We start from the raw sequence: 19,417 nt of genomic DNA, 5'->3' as shown, positions 1-19,417 counted from the left end.
TACCTTTTTCTTTCATGGTATTTGCACACAGAGCCTTAAATGAGGCAGTGAGTCTGTTTCAGTAAAATAACAGCGGCCTTTTTTCTGAAACACATGTTCCAGGCGCTGTTTGGTGTGCCTCCGCACCAGCATCTTTTTCGTCATGGTTACAACTATATAGATTGGGCAGCTTCCAAATGAAGCCATCCAAAGAGTTACCATGTTACTACTTTTAACCGCTTCATGGTTTCTAAACCCATAAGTAGTTCAAAAGGGTAAGAGTGAAAATGTGAACATCAATGCAGTGTTTACATTTCCTTTTGCAGGAGAATCTGCCTGATAATGACACCATCTGCACATTCCCTTATGTCAGGGGTGGGGATCCTCCGTCCCGCGGGCCGTTTGTGACCCGCAATGACTTTTCCTGCAGGTCCCGAGCACGTTTATGGGGACCACAATGATTGGGCGACAGCTGTTCTTTTTTCGGCTGCCGGCCCTTTAAATCTCAATGCATGATGCGAGGACGCGCATGCACCCTGCATGCGCATACTATAAGGTCTTCACGCTAGCCTGTGCCAGCGTGCTCAGGGCTTGCCTTATGGGTAGGTAAGCAGCATGAAATGCGCTGCACTTCCTTCCCACAGAAGAAAAGCAGCGGTTTTACTGACCTCCCTGCTGTACATGCCTCCTGGACCGGTGCTGTGTGACACCTACCCCCCCAGTACTGTGAGTCTACAAACCAGTGCTCTGTACCCCTAGTACGATATGCTATCCCGAGTGCTTTGTAACCCCCACTGCTGTCTGTGCCTCCCTAGTGAGGTCAGTGCCTCCAAGTCCTGTCTGTGCCCCTCAGTGCTGTTCGGTCCGCACCACCTGATGCAGTCTGTGCCGTCGCCAGTGCCGTCCGTGGCCCCCTTGTGCTGTCCGTGCGCCCCCCCACAGTGCTGTGTACTTTCTACTGTTTTCAGTACCCCCACAGTGCCGCCTCCGCCAGTGCTGTCTGTGCCCCAGCCCCTCTTGTGGCGTACATGCCCCAGCCTCTCCAGACAGAGACAAACCTGGTAAAGCAGTTGAGAAGCAACATGATCCATATCACTTAACATCTTAGCCACACCAGGGAAGCAGCTCCAGCCACCACAGTAGGGGTGAGTTAATTTAATTGTTTGACCAATACAGTAGGGTAATTTTCAAGTTGATAATTTTATGCAACCCCCGAAGGTTGGTAGAAACGTCCACATGGTCCCCGGCAGAAAAAAGGTTCCCCACCCCTGCTTTGTGTGGATCAGCAGTACATTTGGTTAAGGTTAAACAATTTCTTCATATACCAGGAAATTAAGCAGTTTTTAGAGTTTGAACTTCCCACTTCAGTGCAATGAAACAGAATTTATACATAATCCCAGATTTTTCTGAACATGGACATACATTTATTCATGTTTCTCTAATTGATGTTGTAACTCTTTTCAGCTTGAAAGTTCGTTAAGAGACACAACCAAGCAGCTTCATGATGAAATGCTATGGAGAGTCGACCTGGAAAATAAGATGCAAACACTTAAAGAACAACTGGATTTTGAGAAAAGTGTTCACAGTCAGGTAATCACTGGTGAATAAAGGTTGGGTTCAGTTGCCAAGTTTACTTTCTGGTTGATGGGGTTTTTTTATTTTTTTTTTGTTTGTTCCTTTTGGTACTAAAAACAATGTGATGCCAACCAATAGCAATGTCTTGACTTATGACTGCCATGCCAGTTTACTTGTGAAATAGACCAGTGGCCATGAAGTCTAGATTTTGTAAACCACTAGTGTTAATTCCATGAAAGTTCGGTTCTGCAGATTCAGCCAGACTTTAAAGTTCTGGACCCAAGCTTGACCTGAGTTCAGAAAGGGCTAGGAGAAGTCAAGACTTTGCCACCACCTTATTTCTTCAGCGCTCTATTGGGAGACCCAGACGATTGGGGTATAGCTACTGCCTCCGGAGGCCACACAAAGCACTACACTAAAAAGTGCAAGGCCCCTCCCCTTCTGGCTATACCCCCCCGTGGTGTCACGGGTTCTCCAGTTTTCAAGCTTTGTGCGAAGGAGGTCAGACATCCATGCATAGCTCCACAGATTTTAGTCAGCAGTAGCTGCTGACTATTTCGGATGGAAGAAAAGAGGGCCCATATAGGGCCCCCAGCATGCTCCCTTCTCACCCGTGGATGGTGTTGTAAGGTTGAGGTACCTATTGCTGGTACGGAGGCTGGAGCCCACATGCTGCTTTCCTTCCACATCCCCCTGAGGGGCTCTGTGGAAGTGGGATCCTGCCGGCCTCAAAGCTCTGACGCCGGGCTCCATCCACAGACCCATTTGAACCTGCTGGATACGGAGCTGGAGTACCGTTCAGGGACAAGGCCCTGCATCATTACAGGTACTCTGTGTCCCCGTACACACAGGCACAGCACACTCCAGACTTGCTGGGTGTGCTAGTGCGCCGGGGACAGTAAAGGGTTACAGTCACTGCAGCTTTGCTGAGTGACTTTGTGTTTTGGGAACTACCGCGCCGGACGCTCCGGGAGCGGCGGCGCGGCTGGGACTTGTAGTTCGCCGGGGACTGGGCGCCGACCGCGCTTTTACGGCGGCGGCGCTTATAAATCCAGTCCCCGGCTTCTGCGGCCTAGTGCCGCTTCGTTCCCGCCCCCTCCCTGTCACTCAGGGAAGGGGACAGGCGCTGAGCAATCAGCAGCGCCGAGGGCTGGAGCCTTATTTACATGCTCCAGCCCTCTCACTGCACACTGTCGGACGCCGGATTCCCGCTCTGCCTTGGGGGCACGCCCACGGCCCGCCCCTCCTCACACGAGCTGGGGAAGAAGCCGGCAGCCATTACTGCAGTCCGAGCTCGGACTTTCGGCACCAAGGCAGGACGGTGGCGATCATACACCCGCTTATAGGCGGGCGGTAAGCGGCACACATAGTGCTGACCACAATATAACTGCAGTGTGTACATGTGTTGTTTTTAACTGCATAGGTCGCTATATGCCCGCTGGGGGAGCGACACATCAGCAGCAGGAAAGCAGGTGTGCTAAGGCACAGGCTTTCTAGGCTGCTTGTATTGCACGACTGAGGTGTTCATTTGTGTTTATGCTTATATGCTATACATTGCACTGTACAGTCGCTAGTCTTAGCTATATTCCCCTGGAATGGCTAGACTACAGCAGCAGAAAACCAAGGGTGCTGGGGCACAGGTTTTTTTCTATGCTGCTTGTATTGCACGGGCTGCAGGGTGCATTTGTACTTGTGCTTGTATGCTATACATTGCACTGTATGGTCACTCTTCTGGGCCATATTCCCCTAGATGACTAGTCTACAGCAGCAGAAGAGCTGGGGTGCCAGGGCACAGGCTTCTATGCTGCTTGTATTGCATGTGCTGCAGTGTTCATTTGTACTTGTGCTTGTATGCTATACATTGCACTGTAGGGTCACTCTTCTGGGCTATATTCCCCTAGATGACTAGTATACAGCAGCAGAAGAGCAGGGGTGCCAGGGCACAGGCTTCTATGCTGCTTGTATTGCTTGTGCTGCAGTGGTCATTTGTACTTTATGCCTGTATGCTATACATTGCACTGTACGGTCACCAATCTTGGCTATATACTTCTAGATAGCTAGTCGGCAGCGGCAAAAAAGCAGCACAGATTTTCAGTGCTGTTTTTACTACATGGGATGCTGTTCATGACACCGTCCCATTGTGTGCATGCTCCCCTGTAGCACGTCGTCTGCCGGGGTCTCTAGCACTTCGTCTGCCGGGGTCTCTACTAGTTGTGGCCAAAGAAACCACCTGTCAACCCTGTCCAGGGACAGGGACGGAGTAGTCATAATATAGAGACTTGCAGTACAGACAGGCCATGGGCAATCTACTTGACCAAAAGGCAGCTCTTCAGGGCTTTGATACTGACATCGCTCTCAATCCGGATACACCGGGTGGTAACGCCATACGGAATGATCCTATACCGTCCATCAATGGAAGGTTGGATCTTTCTCCCTCAGCTCCCCCAGTGGAGATAGGAGACGAACAGGAGAAGTCCCTTTTCAGTATCTCACACAGATATTGAGTATTTTTTCTGGCCACGCTGACTTCAGAGAAGCAGTCCAGGAACACCACGCTTACCAGATAAGCGTCTTCTCCAAACGTTTTTAGGATACACGTTATCCCTTTTCCCCTGACGTGGTCAGCGCTGGACCCAGGGTCCAAAGGTGGATTCTCCAATCTCCAGGCTTGCATCTAGAGCCATAGTTGCACTGGAGATGGGGCTTCACTTAAAGATGCCATTCACAGACAGATGGACTCTGGTTGAAATCTGTCTAGGAAGCTATCGGCGTGTCGGTTGCTCCGGCATCCACAGCCGTATAGGCAACCTAACCTTTTCAGCTGTTCTTGCGCAGCTGGCCTTGAGCACAGGGACATCTGTACCGCAGAGGCGTCCGTAACCCCGCAATGTCTGCACTGCGACTTACCCTATTAATGCTGTCCTAAAAGTACAGTCGAGGTTTAACGGTCCTTCCCAAGCTCGGGCAGGTCCCAATTGTCCTCGCGCAAGAGGGCTACAAAACCTCAGACGGGCTCAGATTCCGGCCGGGCTCAATCACGCCCAGGGAAGGCAGCCGGAGGAACCGCTACCAAGGCGGTCTCCTCATGACTCTCAGCTCTCTCTCTCTCTCTCTCCGCATCCGCGGTTGATGGCAGACTCCCCCGCCTTTGGCGACATTTAGCTGCCACAGGTCACAGGCCAGTGGGCGGCGGACATTGTGCTCACGTGCACAGGACAGTGTTCTGTTCTCGTCCTCCGACTCCTTTCTTCAGAACGGCCCCACCTCTCCACCGAGCAGATGCCCTGCTGCAGGCGGTGGACGCTCTAAGAGCACAAGGAGTAATGATCCCTGTCCCCCCTCAGGAACGAGGGCGAGGGTTTGTACTCCAATCTCTTTGTGGCTCCAAAAAAAGGACGGTTCCTTCCGTCCTGTTCTGGTCCTGAAACTGCTCAACGAGCATGCGAACGCCAGGCGGTTCCGGATGGGATCCCTCCGATCCGTCATTGCCTCAATGTCTCGAGGAGACTTCCTTGCCTCAACAGACATCAAAGATGCCTATCTCCACGTGCCAATTGCTACGGAGCACCAACGTTTTCTACGTTTTGTGATAGGAGACGAACATCTTCAGTCCGTAGCTCTGCCATTCAGTCTGGCGACAGCCCCACGGGTGTTCACCAAGGTCATGGCAGCAGTGGTAGCAGTCTTGCACTCTCAGGGACACCCGGTGATCCCGTACTTGGACGATCTACTCGTCAAAGCACCCTCCCTCGAGGCATGCCAACGCAGCCTGAATGTTACGCTGGAGACTCTCCAGACTTTCGGGTGGATCATCAATTTGGCAAGGTCAAATCTGTCTCCGACTCAATCACTAACGTATCTCGGCATGGAGTTTCATACTCTATCAGCAATAGTGAAGCTTCCGCTGAACAAGCAGCGTTCACTGCAGACAGAGGTGCAGTCTCTCCTTCAAGGCCAGTCGCACCCCTTAAGGCGCCTCATGCACTTCCTAAGGAAGATGGTGGCAGCCATCGAGGCTGTTCTCTTTGCGCAGTTTCATCTGCGCCAACGGCAATGGGACATTCTCCGCCAATGGGACGGGCAGTCAACCTCCCTGGACAGGGAAGTCTCCCTTTCCCTGACGGCCGAGGACTCTCTGCAATAGTGGCTTATTCCCACCTCATTGTCATAGCCCCCATCCTGGGCAGTGGTCACGACAGATACGAGTCTGTCAGGGTGGGGAGCAGTTTGTCTCCGCCACATGGCTCAGGGGACGTGGACTCAGCAGGAGTCCACCCTTCAGATCGATGTTCTGGAAATCGGGGCAGGGTATCTTACCCTATTAGCTTTCCAGAAGTGGCTAGAAAGAGAGCAGATCCGAACCCAGTCGGACATCTCCACAGCGGTGGCATACATCAACCTCCAAGAAGGGACGCGCAGTCAGCAAGCCTTCCAGGAAGTCCGGCGAATCCTCATGTGGGTGGAGGACACAGCATCCACCATATCCGCAGTTCACATCCCGGGCGTAGAAAACTGGGAAGCAGACTTCCTCAGTCGCCAGGGTATGGACGCGGGGGAATGGTCCCTTCACCCGGACGTGTTTCAGGAAATCTGTTGCCGCTGGGGGGTGCCGGACGTCGACCTAATGGCGTCTCGGCACACCAACAAGGTCCCGGCATTTATGGCACGATCGCGCGATCACAGAGCTCTGGCGGCAGACGCCTTAGTGCAAGATTGGTCGCAGTTCCGGCTCACATATGTGTTTCCACCTCTGGCAATCTTGCCCAGAGTACTGCGCAAAAATCAGATCCGATTGCAGCTGCGTCATACTCGTCGCACCAGACTGGCCGAGGAGATCGTGGTGCCCGGATCTGTGGCATCTCACGGTCGGCCGACCGTGGTCACTACCAGACCGACCAGACTTACTGTCCCAAGGGCCGTTTTCTCCATCGGAATTCTGCGGCCCTGAACCTGACTGTGTGGTCTTTGTGTCCTGGATCCTAGCGTCTTCAGGATTATCCCAAGGGGTCGTTGCCACCATGAGACAGGCTAGGAAGCCCACGTCTGCTAAGATCTACCTCAGAACGTGGAAGATTTTCTTAATCTGGTGCTCTACTCAGGGAGTGTCTCCCTGGTCATTTGCATTGCCTACTTTTCTTTCCTTCCTACAATAGGAGTTAGAAAAGGGCTTGTCGCTCGACTCCCTCAAAGGGCAAGTCTCAGCACTATCCGTGTTTTTTTCAGAAGCGTCTAGCACGTCTTTCTAAGGTGCGCACGTTCCCGCAGGGGGTTTGTCATATCGTACCCCCGTACAAGCGGCCGTTAGATCCATGGGATCTGAACAGGGTTCTAGTTGCTCTCCAGAAGCCGCTTTGCGAGCCTCTGAAGGAAGTTTCCTTTTCTCGCCTGTCACAGAAGGTGGCGTTTCTCGTTGCGATCACATCGCTTCGGCGAGTGTCTGAGCTGGCAGCTCTGTCATCCAAGGCTCCCTTCCTGGTGTTTCACCAGGACAAGGTAGTGCTGCACCCCATTCCGGAGTTTCTCCCTAAGGTCGTATCCTCGTTTCATCTTAATCAGGATATCTCCTTACCGTCCTTTTGCACTCATCCGGTTCACCGGTATGAGAATGATTTCCGTTTGCTAGATCTGGTGAGAGCACTCAGAATCTACATTTCCCGCACGGCGCCCATACGCCGTTCCGATGCCCTTGTCGCTGGTACGCGCAAGAGGTTGCAGGCTTCTAAAGCCACCCTGGCTCGATGGATCAAAGAACCAATTCTGGAAGCCTACCGTTCTGCAGGGCTTCCGGTTCTTTCAGGGCTGAAAGTCCATTCAACCAGAGCCGTGGGTGCGTCCTGGGCACTACGACACCAGGTTTCGGCTCAACAGGTGTGCCAGGCAGCTACCTGGTTGAGTCTGCACACTTTCACCAAACATTCTCAGGTGCATACCTATGCTTCGGCGGATGCCAGCTTAGGTAGAAGAGTCCTGCAGGCGGCAGTGATTTCCCCGTAGGGGAGGGCTGTTTTGCAGCTCTAACATGAGGTATTTATTTACCCACCCAGGGACAGCTTTTGGACGTCCCAATCGTCTGGGTCTCCCAATAGAGCGCTGAAGAAGAAGGGAATTTTGTTACTTACCGTAAATTCCTTTTCTTCTAGCTCTTATTGGGAGACCCAGCACCCGCCCTGTTGTCCTTCGGGATTTTTTTGTTGTTTGCGGGTACACATGTTGTTCATGTTGAACGGTTTTTCAGTTCTCCGATGTTACTCGGAGTTAATTTGTTTAAACCAGTTATTGGCTTTCCTCCTTCTTGCTTTGGCACTAAAACTGGAGAACCCGTGACACCACGGGGGGGTATAGCCAGAAGGGGAGGGGCCTTGCACTTTTTAGTGTAGTGCTTTGTGTGGCCTCCGGAGGCAGTAGCTATACCCCAATCGTCTGGGTCTCCCAATAAGAGCTAGAAGAAAAGGAATTTACGGTAAGTAACAAAATTCCCTTCTTTATCATGATCCTGGGTCTGATGTAGCGTTTCTAATTAATGGGTGTAAATTGCTACCTTTTTGTGAGATGCTTTTATACACATTTTGTTGTATTCCGGGTACAGGTGGTGGATTGTAGTAATTTTGTTTAATATTTAGAGGGCATAAATTCCGACTAGATTGTGACAATCTGTACCATATTTATCAATTTGCACACTGATAAATTTGCTGGCATGGTTCCTCCTCCCCGTCCACATGGCTAGGGGGGTGGAGCCTTCTCTCGGGCCTCAATTCCGGAGCTTGGATGCTTTAAATTCTGTCATTTCTGGTGAACCAGCGCTGGCTATAAGCTTAGCACTGTTTAGCCTGTGATTGCTGGTCCCTGTAAGTGTTTCCTGATCCATCCTTCCCCTGTGCCCTGTCTGTGTTCCATCCTACCTCATTCCTCCCCACTTAGTTGCTTCCTCTGGTACTGACCTCGACCACGTTTTTGCTCGTTCCTCCAGTCTTCTTTCTCACCGTACTGTGTATGACCTGGCCTGCCTGACCGTCCCCTGCACTCTCCGTGGCCTCTGTATTCTGGCTGACTCTGCAAGGCAGTGCTCCAGCACACACTGTGTGTCCACCTCCATGCTGATTCGGCTCTGTGTAGTGTCTTTTCCTGCAGGGCTCCAGCTCCCCCTGGTGGTAGCCTGACATTTACCTAATCTTTTGTCTAACATTAGTGTTGAGGGAAAACACTTACATTAGTGGATGGGGAAATACTCGCTAAGTAGCGAGTAAACCGAAAGCCGTATTATTCGCTACTCGCACGAAAAGTACAGCTTTCAGGTTACTCGCTACTTAGCGAGTATTTCCCATTGACTTACATTGCATCCGCTACTCGTAACGAATATGCGAGTAGTGCACAGTACTCCCTAACAGCATAGCGAGTACGAGTAGTCAACTGCTCGCTCAACACTATCTAACATTACACCATCTATAGATTGAATAAGACACTTGTTCACATAGGATTGTGCAAATAAATATATCTGAGCTTAAACTCCCAACAAAATTCACCATACAAAGTAACCTGGTTGTTCTAAATAAACTAAACACTAGTATTATGCCCAATAAGATACTATTTATTATTCAGAAAGGTTTAAAAACAACCGTCAAGGATTAAAGATCTAGTGCAATAACTGATACAACGCAGCGCTGTACTCCTGTATTGGATTGCTCTGCCGGCTCTTATTGGTCATTGCCTCAGTGAAGGGCTTACTTTCTTATTGCCATTTTGCAATGTGGGCTGATAACCTCTGTTTTTTTTCCTTACATTGTATGCATTAGGCTAGGTTCACACTTCCGTTAAATTGTATCTGTCACAATCCGCTGCTCTTGTAAACAGAATCAGTTTGGTGGATTTTGTTGTTCCCATAGACTTGTATGAGCGGCGGATTGTGACTGATGATGCTGCGTTGCACCCTCCGCCCAACTGATCAGTCGTGGAACGACTGACCGCGGGGCGGAAGGAACGCAGCCTGTAACGTTTTTTGAGCAGGGCAATCCGTAGGATTTTGCTGCGCATGTTCTCTCTGGCTCCCTGCACACGTAACCAGGATACACATCGGGTTACTAAGCAATGCGCTTTGGTTAGTTACCCGATATTTACACTGGTTACGTGTGCAGGGAGGCCGACACTTCCCCGCTCGGCTCCGCCCCCTCCCGCACTAACGCGCACACACACTCGCCTGTCCCCAGCCCTGCAGTCCCCGCGGCACTGACGTCCTCAGCGCCACGGCCCCCCTCATGCTCCGCCCCCCCCCGCACACAACTGAGTCCGACAATGAATTCTGCTCTTTGTCATCCGTTGTACAACGCATCAGTCACATGCGTCAAGCAACGCATGTGACTGATGCAAAACAACGGAAATGTGAACCTAGCCTTAAATGGAGGCATTCTATGGCAAAATAGTTACCAGATTTTTATTAATTATTTTGTAGGATACTGTGTATGAAATAAGTAAGACTATAGCACATAAGGTAATAAAAAGTATAAAAGTTGTGGTTTTTCAATGCTTTAATGGTGAAGAACAAAAAAAATTCCAAGGAGTACTCAAAGGATTTTTATTTGCATATCTTAAAATAAACAATCCGTGTCAAAATAAACAAAGAACATATATACACAAAAATCGGTGTAAAGTCATATGTGATGTGCGTGTACAAAAAACGAAATCAGAATATCCATCTACAAATGGGTACATGAAGGAGCTCACAAATAAGCAGCTCAAATGTTTCCACTATCAGAATACAGAAACAATAAACAAACAATAAAGAGGAATAAAGATATTCAGCAAGAATATAACAAGGAAAAAACATTAGGCACATACCTAGTGGGGAATAAAAAGGTTTTTAAACAAACACGGATAATTGTATCGGGTTGTATACCGAACGCCTATAAATGTGAGACATAATGAATATTAGTGCATGTGGTATAGGAAGCCGGAGTACATAGTGTGTGTGTGTGTATGATTGATCAAGGAAATAAATCAGTGGTTGTTGCTGATAGGTGAAATTTTATATGTACAGATAAAAATCCTTTGCGAAAGATCCAACCTCAGGTCGAAACGTTAGGACAAGTATTCCTTGGAATTTTTTTTTTCTCTTCTTCCCCATTAAAACATTGAAAAAACATGACTTTTATACTTTATTACCTTATGTGCTATAGTCTATTACTTGAGTTATTTTTGACTATCTAGCACCAATTATTCAGGTTGAGCCAGACCTATGCTCTTATACGCTGTACAAAATGGCTTCAACTACTACTCCAATAATAATATGCAGGGATTATTATTATTATTATTATTATTATTATTATTATTATTATTATTATATACAATGGTGGGTGGAGAGGGGTATGTTAGCTGTTTGGAATGGCTGCAGCTAATACAGTGCCTTGCGAAAGTATTTGGCCCCCTTTTGAATTTTCAACCTTTTCCCACATTTCATGCTTCAAATATAAAGATGGAAAAAAAAATTGTTATGGTGAAGAATCAACAACAAGTGGGACACAATTGTGAAGTTGAATGAAATTTGTTTATTTTAAACTTTTGTAAAAAAGAATAAACTGATAAGTGGGGAGTGCAATATTATTCATCCCCTTTACTTTCAGTGCAGCAAACTCACTCCAGAAGTTCATTGAGGATCTCTGAATGATCAATGTTGTCCTAAATGACTGATGATTATAAATATAAGACACCTGTGTGTAATGAAGTCTCTGTACAAATGCACCTGCTCTGTGATAAGTCTGTTCTGTTTAAAGCACAGATGGCATCATGAAGACCAAGGAACACAACAGGCAGGTCTGTGATACTGTTGTGGAGAGGTTTACAGCTGGATTTGGTTACAAAAAGATTTCCACAACTTTAAACATCCCAAGAAGCACTGTGCAAGCGATCATATTGAAATCGGAGTATCATACCACTGCAAATCTACCAAGACCTGGCCGCCCCTCAAAAATTTAATCTGAAACAAGGAGAAGACTGATCAGAAATGCAGCCAAGAGGCCCATGATCACTTTGGATGAACTGCAGAGATCTACAGCTGAAGTGGGAGAATCTGTTCATAGGACAACAATCAGTCGTACACTGCACAAATCTGGCCTTTATGGAAGAATGGCAAGAAGAAAGCCATTTCTCAAAGATATCCATAAAAAGTGTTGTTTAAAGTTTGCCAGAAGCCACCTGGGTGACACACCAAACGTGGAAGAAGGTGCTCTGGTCAGATGAAACAAAAATCAAACTATTTGGGCACAATGCCAAACGATATGTTTGGCATAAAAGCAACACAGCTTATCACCCTGAACACACCATCCCCACTGTCAAACATGGTGGTGGCAGCATCATGGTTTGGGCCTGCTTTTCTTCAGCAGGGACAGGGAAGATGGTTAAAATTGGGAAGATTGATGAAGCCCAATACAGGACCTTGTTGGAGTCTGCAAAAGACCTGAGACTGGGACAGAGATTTCTTTCAACAAGACAATGATCTCAAACATAAAGCAAACTCTACAATGGAATGGTTCACAAATAAATGTATCCAGGTGTTAGAATGGCCAAGTTAAAGTCAAGACCTGAATCCAATCGAGAATCTGTGGAAAGAGCTGAAAACTGCTGTTCACAAACGCTCTCCATCCAACCTCACTCAGCTCCAGCTGTTTGCAAAGGAAGAATGGGAAAGAATTTGTTTCTCGATGTGCAAGACTGATCGAGACATACAGTACCCCAAGTGACTTACAGCTGTAATCGCCGCAAAAGGTGGTGCTACAAAGTATTATCTTAAAGGGGCCGAATAATATTGCATGCCCCAATTTTCAGTTTATTATTTTCTACAAAAGTTTAAAATAAGCAATAAATTTCGTTCAACTTCGTAATTGTGTCCCACTTGTTGTTTCTTCACCAGAACATTAAATTTATGTTCATGTTTGTAGCCTGAAATGTGGGAAAAAATAGAAGAATTCAAGGGGCCGAATACTTTGCAAGGCACTGTACATAGTTTATAGTTGCCTACCAATGACCCTAATGTCACAGTAATATCTTCTCTTACCCCCCCCCCCCCCCCCCCTTTACCTAACCACGGAGGTTGGCACCCTGTATATTAACAATTGTACATTTTGTACATTCAGTAAGATGGTAAGTCTTTCTGTTATAAGATTACATGACTTTGATAATTTAACATGAATTTACTCGTGCTGTGTTTTTTGTTTTTTTTTTTTCTTCTTTTTTTCTTTTTTTTTCCTTCACGCTACAGGAGGTGCGGGAAATGAGAACCCGCCACGATACGAAGATTGTAGAAATTGATTCTGGCCGCCGCATAGAATTTGAAAGCAAATTGGCTGAAGCCTTACAGGAGCTAAGGAAGGACCATGAGCAGCAAATCAAAGATTACAAGGAGCAGCTAGAAAAGACATTTTGTGCTAAGGTGATTTTTGGTTTTGGATGATTAGATACTGAGAGATTTGTAGTTTTAAGTTATCTATAGTGCCATAATACTTGATCTCTTTATTGGTGCATAATTAAAATATGCAAATTATAACATTAATGGAGCTATTCTCACAGAATAAACACATTCATTGATCTTAAAATCTAATACTGGGCACTTACTAGCGTATCTCCTAGTAAATCTCAGCTATCCTGATATCTTCTGTGGTCACTCTTCTATCATCTGGAAATTCGTAGTCCAGTGAAGCTGTGACGTGCCATCACAGGCAGTCACTGCACCGAGGGTCTCTGTTCTTTTTTTGGCACATGGGTCTGTAATATTACGACTGTTTGGTAGCTAAGCCAGCCCCTTCACAACATCGCTGACTTGTGTACTAGTAGGCACGCAGGTGATTTTTGGCAATCAATGGGCTTTGGAACTTTGCTCCTTCCCACCACCCCCCCTCCCCCATCAATGTTTAGGGGTTTTTTTGTTTGCGTAAGTAACCTCCTTTAAGAATATTGGTGTTAAGGATGACGTGTGTATGTGTATGTATAAATAAATATATACGCACGCTGCAGGGTCCAGAGGAGGTGGGGGCAGATGAACGCTGCGGGCTGCAGCCTTTGATCTCCTGCTCATATAATATGCACAGCCGCTGTCCATCTCCGGTGGTGCTGAAATCTTACCGCAGTGATGGGCTGGGGGAGTGGTGCATATATGTCTCTGCGCGCCCCTGTGATGGTACATGCCCCCCCTGTTAGATTTGGCCCCCAGGCTGCTGCTCATTCTAAAATAAAAAAGCTTTACTTACCCCCCTCCAGCGTTTCTCCCCGTGTCCCTGCTTCCACTGTGATCAGGCACGCAGAGATCTCAGTCTGCTGTGCCGATCACATGACCACACTGAGAACCAGGAAGTGGAGGAAGAGAAGCACAGAGCCAGACAGGAGGGATATCAGCGCTGCAGGAGGTAAGGAAAGAGGGTTTTCTTTACTATGGGCAGCAGCATATCTAACACAGGGGGACTTGTGCGATCTATAGGGGCCATGGGCAGCACTATGGGAGCATATCTAACACAGGGGGACTTGTACGATCTATATAGGGGCCATGGGCAGCACTGTGGGAGCATATCTAACACGGCGGGACTTGTGCGATCTATATAGGGGCCATGGGCAGCAGCATGGGGGCGCTATGTAACACAGGGGAACGTATGCAATCCATAGGGGGCCATAGGCAGCACAGGGGAATGTATGCAATCCATAGGAGGCCATAGGCAGCACAGGGGAACGTGTGCCATCACAAGGGGGCTATATTCAATATAAGGGGGCCATATCCAGATTAAGGGGGCTAATTTTAGGATGGGAGGGCTATGAGGGACATATACCCTATATGATTTGTTAGAGGGACACTGGCATAAGATGGACCCCATTTAACATTAAAAATAAATTCTTTTCCGTCACCAAATTTGGGGGTGCATCTTATAATCAGGTGCGTCTTATAAAGCGAAAAATACGGTAACTTTACTACTTTATTAGAACTTTGTACCAGGATCAAAACCATATCACTGGCAGTCACCACTAGAGTAACAGCTAAGTTCATCGAACTATGTTTTGATTGAAATATGGCTGAAAAATTAAGGCTTTTTAAGTGGAGGATCACGATTTCAGTTTTTCAGTCTTATAGTATAGAGGCCTTGTTTGGATGGTAATCAGCATATTCTTGTATAATATTTTTTTTATATTTTGATCAGTGTTGTACTGCCCATGTTGCAGCTATGATGGTGAATCAGGCTGTGTCCAGACCAAAACCCTTTAAAGTTAGGCCCAGTGCCCACGCTGTGTAGTTTTGACGTGTAGTTTCAGAAATCTGCACCAAATACGCAAGGGAAAAAATACTCAACATGGGCACAGCACTTCTGAATTCTCAAACTTTGCTGGCTTCACAATGGACATGCAGATTTCTGAAAATCTGCGTCAAAATGCACAGCGTTGGCACAGGGCCTTAGGTTCATCTAAGAGAATCTATTAAGTACTCTTAGTTCTGTTGTACACTCTGAACAGAATGTGAAGAGGCAATGTGGATTGACATATAATTTGTATAGTAGATTAGGGTCCTGTACAGAGCAATTCCACTTACTCTAATTCCACCTTCTGAAATCAATGCTCCTCTACAGATATGTCTAAGATTTCCAATCTCCACCTGATCAAGTTCAGTGAATCCTTTTCCCTCATAATGAAAGATTTAACGTTCTTCTGATGTGTCAGCCAAGGGGATGTAAGGGTATGTGCCCATGATCAGGACTCTCTGCGTTTAGAACGCAGAGAGTCCTGACCCGGGGGCCATGCGTCTCCTCCGCAGCTGCCTGTGCCCATGATCAGGGTTCAGTGCGCTGCCGTCTATTGCTTGTGTTCTCCCTACAGAGGACGCATGCGATTCCACAGCATGTCAATTGTTTGCTGCGGTCTGGAAAGAACCACCGCAGGTCAGTGTTTGCTGCAGAAAAAAGGATAGTGGGCACGGGATTCCTAGAAATCCCATCCACTGTGCTTGTACTGTACACCGCAGCGGTTTGGACGCAGCTAGAGCATGCTACGTCCGTCCAAACCGCTGCAAATACTGATCGTGGGCACGCACCCTAACAAGCTGTGTGTAGTCGTTTTTTCCCATATTACATATACAAGTTTTATACTTGGAGCCATTGAGAAAAATGACACAAATGGAATTCAGTATGGGATTCCGTCCGAATTCTTTTTCTTTGTCGCTCCATTGGGAGACCCAGACAATTGGGGTGTATAGCTTCTGCCTCCGGAGGCCACACAAAGTATTACACCTTAAAAAGTGTAACCCCTCCCCTCTGCCTATACACCCTCCCATGCATCACGGGCTCCTCAGTTTTATGCTTTGTGTTGAAGGAGGCACACATTCACTCAAGCTCCACATTTTAGTCAGCAGCAGCTGCTGATTGTATCGGATGGAAGAAAAGAGGGCCCCCTACAGGGCCCCCGGCATGCTCCCTTCTCACCCCACTAAGTCGGCGGTGCTGTTAAGGTTGAGGTACCCATTGCGGGTACAAAGGCTGGAGCCACATGCCGTTTTCCTTCCCCATCCCTTAGAGGCTCTGGGAGAAGTGGGATCCTAACCGGTCATCCATTCACTGGGACCGGGCTCCCTCCGCAGCCCCTGTGGGAATCTGACGGACAGGAGACTTGATATCATCAGGGACAGGGCCCTGCATCTAAAGGTACTCTGTGTCCCCATGGGGATGGTGCATGGAGCGCTTGTGTCACACACGCTGCAGCGGCTGCTGTTTTTTTGTGACGACCGGGACTTCCGCGCCGACCGGGCCTGTTTGCCGGCCGCGGTATTAAATTTAGTCCCCGGCTTCATGCGGCCTAGTACCATAACTCCCGCCCCCGGGCCTGCCAGTCAGGGGTAAGGGCGGGACGGTCGACCTGACGTCGACAGTGAGGGCTGGAGCATACTTTAGGTGTCCTCCTCCCCCCTCACTGATCACTGTGGGGCACCAGATTCCCGCACTTTATTAGTCGCCGCCCACGGCTCCCTCCTCCCCTGAGAGCTCCGGCAGCCATTTTTACAATCATTCTGCCGGTGGAGGATTTCAGGAACGAGCTCTGCAGCTCTGGGAGGCCCAAGGCAGGGAATCTGGTGGACACACAACCGCTTTGGGCGGTCGGTAAGCCACATCGGTCACCCGGTGCTGCTCCCCCTAGGGTGCCGAAGTGTATATGTATGTATGTATGTGTATGTATGTATGTATGTATGTGTATGCATGCATGCATGCATACATTTATTTTCTCGGTTCGGCCGCATTGTTTTTGCTTTTGGCTATATACCCTCAGTGATCACTCTCCTAGGAAACTACAGCATGTCATTCACAAGGAGCAAGGGTGCCAAGACACAGGGTTATTTTGCAACCTGTACCTCTTGTGCGGCTATGTTACCTGCAGGTTCCACCTACCCTCACTGTGAGCAATGCTCGGCCCCTGTGGCACTCGCTCAGCCGGAGCCTCGGGCACTGGTGGGACCCTCGGCTCAGGTAGAACCGCCGGCTTCCCCTGTCCAGGTGGCAGGGACAGAGTTTGCAGTTTTGGCTGAGAAACTCTGAGTCGCTTTCACATTCCATGGCTCAGTCTATGGATAAATGGTCTGCTAAGATACTAGAAGCCTTGCAGTCCAGATCGGTAACACAGGCCCCGGGCACTGTGGGATCATCGCCCCCAGGCCCCTCTCGGTCTGCGCCGCAGCGTGCTCCTGGGGTGGCATCTAGGTCTCACGGGGAGGACTCCGGCACGGACCGCAGTCCCAGACCGGCTAAGCGGGCTCGCTGGGAATCTTCCCCGACTTCATCACGCTGTTCGGGGTCTCAGCTTGAGGACTCTCTGGAGGATGAAGCGGATGTCGCAGCTCAGGGCTCTGACCCTGACGTTGCTCTCAATCTTGATACACCTGAAGGGGACGCCATAGTAAATGACTTTATAGCGTCCATCAACCAGGTGCTAGATCTTTCTCCCCCAACTCCACCTAGAGAGGAGTCGGATTCGCAGCAGGAGAAACACCAGTTTAGGTTTCCCAAACGTACACTGAGTGCGTTTTTCGATCACTCTAACTTCAGAGATGCTGTCCAGAAGCACAGAACATTTCCGGACAAGCGCTTTACTAAGCGCCTTATTGACACACGTTACCCCTTCCCCTCTGATGTAGTTAAGGGTTGGGCTCAATGTCCCAAGGTGGATCCTCCAGTCTCTAGACTGGTGGCTAGATCTGTAGTATCAGTGGCAGATGGCTCTTCGCTCAAGGATGCCACTGACAGGCAGATAGTGCTCCTAATGAAATCCATCTATGAAGCCACAGGCGCGTCTTTTGCCCCGGCCTTTGCAGCCGTGTGGGCACTCCAAGCTATCTCAGCTTGTCTGTCTGAGATTAATGCGGTCACACGTACCTCTGCTCCGCAAGTTGCGTCTTTGACTTCTCAGGCGTCGGTATTTTCATCCTACGCCATGAATGCCGTCCTGGACTCTGCTAGCCGTACAGCGGTAGCGTCCGCCAATTCGGTGGCAGTCCGCAGGGCCATGTGGCTACGCGAATGGAAGGCAGACTCTGCTTCCAAGACGTTCCTGACCGGTTTGCCTTTTTCTGGCGACCGATTGTTTGGCAAGCGATTGGATGAAATTATTAAGCAATCCAAGGGAAAGGACTCATCCTTACCCCAGTCCAAACCAAACAAACCTCAGCAACGGAAAATTCAATCGAGGTTTCGGTCCTTTCGGCCCTCAGCCAGGTCCCAATCCTCCTCGTCCAACAGGCCACAGAAGGGCCAGAGGAACTCTTATGCATGGCGGTCTAAGTCACGTCCTCCAAAGACCGCCGGAGGCACTGTCTCCAAGGCGGCCTCCTCATGACTTTCGGCCTCCCCAAACCGCATCCTCGGTCGGTGGCAGGCTCTCCCGCTTTTGCGACGCCTGGTGGCCACATGTCCAAGACCGATGGGTGAGAGACATTCTGTCTCACGGTTACAGGATAGAGTTCAGCTCTCGTCCTCCGACTCGCTTCTTCAGAACATCTCCGCCCCCCGAGCGAGCCGATGCACTTTTTCAGGCGGTGAACACTCTGAAGACAGAAGGAGTTGTGATCCCCTTTCAGGAACGTGGTCGCGGTTTTTACTCCAACTTGTTCGTGGTGCCAAAAAAGGACGGATCATTCCGTCCCGTTCTGGACCTCAAACTGCTCAACAGACACGTGAGAACCAGACGGTTTCGGATGGAATCTCTCCGCTCAGTCATCGCTTCGATGTCCCAAGGAGACTTCCTAGCATCAATCGACATCAGGGATGCTTATCTCCATGTACCGATCGCACCAGAGCATCAACGCTTCCTGCGTTTCGCCATCGGGGACGAACACCTTCAGTTTGTGGCACTGCCTTTCGGCCTGACGACAGCCCCACGGGTCTTCACCAAGGTCATGGCATCCGTTGTGGCGGTCCTACACTCTCAGGGCCACTCGGTGATCCCTTACTTAGACGATCTCCTAGTCAAGGCACCCTCCCGGGTGGCATGTCAACACAGCCTGACCGTCGCTCTGGAGACTCTCCAGAGGTTCGGGTGGATCATCAATTTCCCAAAGTCAAAATTGACACCGACCCAATCACTGACTTACCTCGGGATGGAGTTTCATACTCTCTCAGCGATAGTCAAGCTACCGCTGGACAAACAGCGTTCGCTGCAGACAGGGGTGCACTCTCTTCTTCGGGGCCAGTCCCACCCCTTGAGGCGCCTCATGCACTTCCTGGGGAAGATGGTGGCAGCAATGGAGGCAGTCCCCTTTGCGCAGTTTCATCTGCGTCCACTCCAATGGGACATTCTCCGCAAATGGGACAGGAGGTCGACGTCCCTAGACAGGAACGTCTCTTTCCCTGGCAGCCAAAACCTC

The 19,417-nt window shown here is 49.0% G+C and overlaps 1 protein-coding gene across 5 annotated transcripts in view; it reads left to right on the top strand.

Annotated features, from left to right (window-relative positions):
• Nucleotides 1–19,417, top strand: part of LOC142303949 (lamin-B3-like) — a 114,272-nt gene that overhangs the window by 10,597 nt on the left and 84,258 nt on the right. For all 5 annotated transcript variants that reach the window (XM_075345853.1, XM_075345852.1, XM_075345851.1 and 2 more), the window contains exons 3-4: nt 1,444–1,569; nt 12,800–12,970. In XM_075345853.1, the coding sequence (XP_075201968.1) occupies nt 1,444–1,569; nt 12,800–12,970 (297 nt within the window). The remainder of the gene's footprint in view (nt 1–1,443; nt 1,570–12,799; nt 12,971–19,417) is intronic.

This window comes from Anomaloglossus baeobatrachus, chromosome 4, assembly GCF_048569485.1.
Source record: "Anomaloglossus baeobatrachus isolate aAnoBae1 chromosome 4, aAnoBae1.hap1, whole genome shotgun sequence".
Lineage (NCBI taxonomy): Eukaryota > Metazoa > Chordata > Amphibia > Anura > Aromobatidae > Anomaloglossus > Anomaloglossus baeobatrachus.
This window is presented reverse-complemented; position numbering and strand designations above follow the sequence as displayed.